General features: G+C 46.9%; 2 protein-coding genes and 1 long non-coding RNA gene across 7 annotated transcripts in view; 2 read left to right on the top strand and 1 right to left on the bottom strand.

Moving 5' to 3' along the window:
* Nucleotides 1-5,539, top strand: part of LOC118414482 — a 119,428-nt gene extending 113,889 nt beyond the window's left edge. For all 5 annotated transcript variants that reach the window (XM_035818545.1, XM_035818544.1, XM_035818543.1 and 2 more), the window contains 13 exons: nt 129-167; nt 350-772; nt 1,083-1,237; nt 1,714-1,876; nt 2,180-2,203; nt 2,379-2,681; nt 2,837-2,903; nt 3,509-3,547; nt 3,832-3,855; nt 4,190-4,223; nt 4,330-4,526; nt 4,801-4,956; nt 5,403-5,539. In XM_035818545.1, the coding sequence (XP_035674438.1) occupies nt 129-167; nt 350-772; nt 1,083-1,237; nt 1,714-1,876; nt 2,180-2,203; nt 2,379-2,681; nt 2,837-2,903; nt 3,509-3,547; nt 3,832-3,855; nt 4,190-4,223; nt 4,330-4,526; nt 4,801-4,885 (1,553 nt within the window). In that variant the 3' untranslated portion in view covers nt 4,886-4,956; nt 5,403-5,539. The remainder of the gene's footprint in view (nt 1-128; nt 168-349; nt 773-1,082; nt 1,238-1,713; nt 1,877-2,179; nt 2,204-2,378; nt 2,682-2,836; nt 2,904-3,508; nt 3,548-3,831; nt 3,856-4,189; nt 4,224-4,329; nt 4,527-4,800; nt 4,957-5,402) is intronic.
* LOC118413013 overlaps nt 1-5,796 on the top strand; it is a 711,153-nt gene that overhangs the window by 45,140 nt on the left and 660,217 nt on the right. The window lies entirely within an intron of this gene.
* LOC118414515 overlaps nt 1-5,796 on the bottom strand; it is a 660,232-nt gene that overhangs the window by 5,733 nt on the left and 648,703 nt on the right. The window lies entirely within an intron of this gene.

Below are 5,796 nucleotides of genomic sequence, written 5' to 3' on the forward strand. Positions count from 1 at the left end.
ACGCCGCAGTACACGCAACGCTTATCTGTTTAGTAAAGACAGCAAGTTCATCGTGACAAAATTAAAACAAAAACAGCGTATGTCTCATTTATGTCTTGTTTTAAGTTTTGATATACTGTGTGTTACAGGAGGAGGCTTTTCCGGAGGAGGCATTGGAGGAGGATCAGGTAGGGAAACATCTCACTTACCCTGTAACGAATTAGATAACAAGCGGAAGTCAGGAATAAGCCAACAGTAAGAACATCAATGTACGGTGTCAACAGTTCAGAAGTAACTTCTTCTTTGTACATCTTTCCTCAACAAAGCTACAAAGCAGATGTCTTATTGACTTTTTTCTTTATCAATGAAGCTATAGGCACCACTAACATCGCCCTGAACCGCCCTGCTGCCCAGTCCAGCGATGTCTATGGAGGTACTGCCGGGCGTGCCGTAGATGGGAACGACAATCCTCAATGGGCAGGGGGGTCCTGTACCCACACGGCAAACGGACCCAACCCGTGGTGGCGGGTGGACCTGGGCAGCAGCCAGGCTGTGGGGCGGGTGGTCGTCACCAACAGGAAGGACTGCTGCTCGGACCGGCTGGAAGGCTTCACGGTTTACGTGGGCGACAGTCCCGAGGTGCTGTCCAACCCAACCTGCGGGGGGCCGCAGTCCGTGGCCGGCAGGGGCACCATCACCGTGAGCTGCGGCGGCCTGAGGGGCCGGTATGTGGGCATTGCGCTGAAGGGCGCTCAGAGAACCCTGACGCTCTGTGAGGTCAAGGTCTTCGGAGGTACGCCTGCATCTGGGCCTCTGTTGTTTGTTGAGCTATTTTAGTAAAGATTTCCTACTCTTCAGTAACGCAACACTCTTTGTTCAGTCAAGACGGCAAGTCCATCATTAAAAAAGTAATCAGAAACAGCCTATGTCTTATTTGCGTCTTGTTGGGGGTTCTAATATACTGTGGATTACAAGAGGGGTCTTTTCCGGAGGAGGCATTGGGGGAGGATCAGGTAGAGTACAGACAGTCATATGTAATCCTTTTGTGTATGTAATGATGGATCAATCTTGGTGAAACAGAAGTGTCTAACATTTCCTCACAGGTGGAGAGGTTGGAAAGGTCCAAGGTCCGAAGTACATCAGCCTGGGTTGTTGGAAAGACACCGGCAATCGAGCCATCGCCACGCTAGAGGGCGCAGACGCACGGCTTGACGGGTCTTACACCGCCCGTGCTGACGCCATCGAGAAGTGCTATCAGGTTCGATGAAGTTTGTTTTCTTAAGCGGAACATAGAAATTACATACTGTTTGTTCTCGCATCACGAAAAGTCACACGGTGACGACATGAACGTAGTGAGGGCAAAGGAATAAGCCACACACGTGAATAGACATAATTGAAAATCAGAACTGGCTGCAAAAAGCTTACTGACTTAGGAACTGGACTGGGAGGTCCGGAGCTTCTCGCAGCGATGTATGACAGACTGTACTGGAAGTCAAACTTCACTTGCTGCACCTCATAGAGGATGACAACTGATTATGATGATAAACTGACTGAAAAATACCTTGGAATAGCGTGTTTGATAAAAGGAAATTCTGCTTGTTAAATAGTCGTTTATTGTAGTAGAAGTAGTACTGTATTTATAATGGTAATGCCCTGTCGGCCTAGGCCGTTCTTCCCAGAGGACCAGTTGGTCGAAATTGATGTTCATATAATGAGAAAACCGTGTCCATACAGGTGGCCAAGTCCCGCGGATACTCCGTGTTCGCTGTCCAAAATGGCGGCTGGTGTGCCGGCTCCGCTAATGCCCTCAGCACCTACCGGAAGTACGGGCGCTCGTCGGCATGTGGGAAAGATGGAGAAGGAGGAGGCTGGGCGAACGAAGTCTACCTGATTACAGGTAAGCTGGAACATCCTTTGGAATATAAGTACCACAACATTGCATAACACAAATGTTTCTATTCTTAGTAAGACCTAGTACCAAGCCTTTTAAGATAACCTACCCTTACACTCCATCTGGGTCTCTAAAAATCCACAGGGAGAAAAACAATCCAAAGACAGTCAGAAAAAAAGACGGAATTCTTCCAGTGTAGTTCTTAAGCATGCATCTTTTTTAACTGCAACTACTTGATACATGACAAACAAAATGTCATCCAAATACTTGTAGCATTTTTCTTGTTAACCTTTCTTGTGTTTGTTTCAGGAGCTCCCATAACTTTGCCTGCGGGTAAGTCGTTTCACATGTGCATTTCTTGTCTTATATACGCCATATAGACATTTCCTTCAATTTTAGTATTGAGCTTTATTTGTCTTACATTCTCATTCACATAACCAATGCTCTGGTCTTTTCTACACGACCGTGCACTTCGTATTATTGTTAATATCTGTACATGTTTCCACAGGATACGTTCCCAAGCCGTACTTCAGTATCGGCTGTTGGAAGGACACCGGAAACCGCGCCATTCCTACTCTGGAGGGGAAAGACGCACGTTTGGACGGCAGCTATACCGCACGCGCCAACGCCATCGAAAAGTGCTACCAGGTGGCCAAGTCGCTCGGCTACCGAGCCTTCGCGGTCCAAAATGGCGGCTGGTGTGCCGGATCGGCTAACGCCCTCAGCACCTACAAGAAGTACGGACCCTACACAACTTGCAAGGGAGACGGAGAAGGAGGAGCCTGGGGAAATGAGGTTTATCTCATCTCAGGTATCGTGTCTTCTGTCTGGTGCTATATGGTGTTCGCATGAGGAATATCTCACAGTTCGATTCAAATTTAGAATGATATTAAAAACCCCATTTTCATGATTATATGAAAGCATGTTTAACCTTCCCAGCTATAAGATTGTAACTTCGTGTTTCAGGTCTGCTAGGAGGCTCCGGCTTTTCCTCTGGAGGATTTTCCAGTGGAGGCGTTGTGAGGAGGACCAGGTAGGCCGATCTAGCTATGCTGGCAATTCCTTTATAACAACTACAAGAGCATGCACAGAAAGATGTATTCGTAAATCAGGAGTAAAGGGGAAAAAACAGCATGCATGAACCAGACTAAAAGTAACTTCGAAATTATCTATGGTACTTATTGAATTTAAAACATGCCCAATAAAGTGAGCTGTGGCTAACTATACGCAATATTTTTTGTCATCTGATATAGGGGCATTCATTTGTAACTGCTCAACTCTTGTAACTCTATAATTTTCACTCCAGCCACCTGGCTGCCCCACCTGGCTGTTTTGAAAAGGCTGTTTTGAACATTTCAAAACATTCGGATGGCGCAGCCGAACACCAGCCGACCGGGCCGAACGCCAGACGACTTAGCTCCCGAGTCACTCCTAACCATAGTCGGGAGAGAGTCGGGAGCTAAATTCGGCTTTGTGTAACCTAGGCTTTACCTATTTCATTGAATATTTCCCGCAGTACACGCAACACTCTTTGTTTTGTCGAGACGGCAGTATAACTATGACAGAATTAAAACAAAAGCAGGGTATGTCTTATTTATGTCTTGTTTTGGGTAAGATTTGATATACTGTGTATTACAGGAGGAGGCTTTTCCGGAGGAGGCATTGGAGGAGGATCAGGTAGGGAAACATCTCACTTACCCTGTAACGGGTTCGATAACAAGCGCAAAGTCAAGAACAAACTAACAGTCAGAACATTAATCTACGGTATCAACAGTTCAGAAGAAACTGTACAATTGTACTAAATCGTGATGTTTTATCAATAGGACGCTTCAATCGAGAAAAATTAAAAAGCATTATGTATAGCTTATTGATATAAATTCAGACGGTATATTATAGATGAAAAGATTCAAGTTCAATGTTCTTATACAAGTTCAAACGTTTGAACCTATGTATTTTCTTAGGAGGACAACAGTGGAGCAAGGAAGGTAAGCATCCCTTATATCACGTCTCATTTTTCTTTCTATAGGCGTGTTTTAGATGTATGTATTTGTCTTTACTGTAACTCTTACGAATTCAAACTTCAATCTAACAGCCGCAGTTCAAAGTAACGAGATGAAGTTTGCAGTTAAACCCCACAGTTTGTTGCTTTAGTTATTGGGTGTGGTGACTACTCCCTCTTCGCATCCCAGGGCTGAATTACAAGGAGCTTAAAATAGTCGGAGCTAAAGCACAAGGGTCTGGAGGTGCCCTGAGGTTCGTCTCTATCGAACCCTGTCGGTACCCCATATTTAACACCTTTCCTCCCCCTCCTGTGACTAGGTACCACGTGGGCACCTGTGGGAGGCGCCCTGAGGTTCCTCTCCATCGGACCCTGTCGGTACCCCATATTTAACACCTTTCCTCCCCCCCCCCCTCCTGTGCATAGGTACCACATGGGCACCTGTGGGAGGATCCCTGAGGTTCGTCTCCATCGGACCGTCCGGAGTTTGGGGCGTCACGGCAGCAGGGCAGATCAAGTACCGAACCGGGAGCTCCGGGAACGCGGTCGGGACGGGGTCGGGCTGGGAAGCTGTGGAGGGAGCCCTGATGCAGATCAGCGTGGGAGATGGAATCGTCTGGGGGGTCAACTCAGGGCACAACATCTGGATAAGGACAGGTAGGGCAAAGCTACATGTTCCAACATTTCATCAACGTGTTTAAATACATCTAAAATACGGGTAATTGCATTTTATTCAAAATGTTTAGCTGGTTTAACATGTGGCACGTTAATCTCTTGGGTTGGCCTTATATTTTGTTTCGTTTTCGTCATGTCCGGCCAACCGCTGAACAATACGTCAAAAACACAACCAGAGACGAACATTATTACGAGAGTATTGAAGGGTTAACGTCGTGGCTACTTAAACTAAATGCAATTTTTTTTTTCTTGCCAGGAATCAGCTCCTCGAACCCGAAGGGGACGGGCTGGCAGCAGATTGCGGGCGGCCTGAAGGTGGTCAGCTGTGGCGCCAGGAGTAACCAAGTTTGGGGAGTCAACAGACTCAACCAGGTTTGGAGACGGGAAGGGATCACACCGGGCAATCTTAAAGGTACAGTTCAGATCAGTTAACTCTCGTCTTCTGACAAAATCTCGGTTTTGAATCTCAACCAAATAAACCGCCCAATGGGAATGATTTTTAAACAGATCCGATCAATCTTATTGATTTTTTGCAAACATCAGAGTCTGATGCATGGAGGCCATAGACACGAAAGAATCTCGCTAGGGTGATCTGCTCTCGGCGCACACCCTCTAGTTAGTTCTGCCGACCCTGTGTATTGAAGACCAGGTCTTCTCATCGTCGTCTTAAAATTTAATTTAACTTAAATTGATTTGCAACAGGGACAATACAATGTGGACACTAGGCAGTTAATAATATCTGAACATGTTCGACGTCCCACGTAGACGTAGCACCCAGCTGACTTACAGTTTTCCTCTCCCGAACTGGACGTTCTAGGCAGGAACTTGGAATACTAAAGTGACTTATTTTGCCTGCAGGAACTATCTGGAAGCAAGTGGACGGTGCTCTGAAGTACGTGTCGGTGGGCCAGGCGGGAGTCTGGGGAGTCAAGCCCGACAACTCCGTGGTGTACCGCATCGGGACGTACGGGACCCCCGGCTCGACAGGGCAGGGCTGGAGGCCGGTGGGCGGGCAGGCCGTGAAGCAGCTGGCGGTGGGCATGGGCGTCATCTGGGCCGTCAGTCCCGACAACAACATCTGGACAAGACAGGGTAAATGTTGGGCACTAAATAGCAGGAAAGAAATAATTGGGACGGTTTTTGTGACTTTTGTATGCTGACATGAGTGGGTGAGTCAATCGGTTCAGCGTTAGGTGTTAGAAGGTTCATGTAAATTGGATCAACTGTTAGGATCTTATTCCAAAGTCTGATT

Source organism: Branchiostoma floridae, chromosome 4 (assembly GCF_000003815.2).
Source record: "Branchiostoma floridae strain S238N-H82 chromosome 4, Bfl_VNyyK, whole genome shotgun sequence".
In the NCBI taxonomy this organism is placed as follows: domain Eukaryota; kingdom Metazoa; phylum Chordata; class Leptocardii; order Amphioxiformes; family Branchiostomatidae; genus Branchiostoma; species Branchiostoma floridae.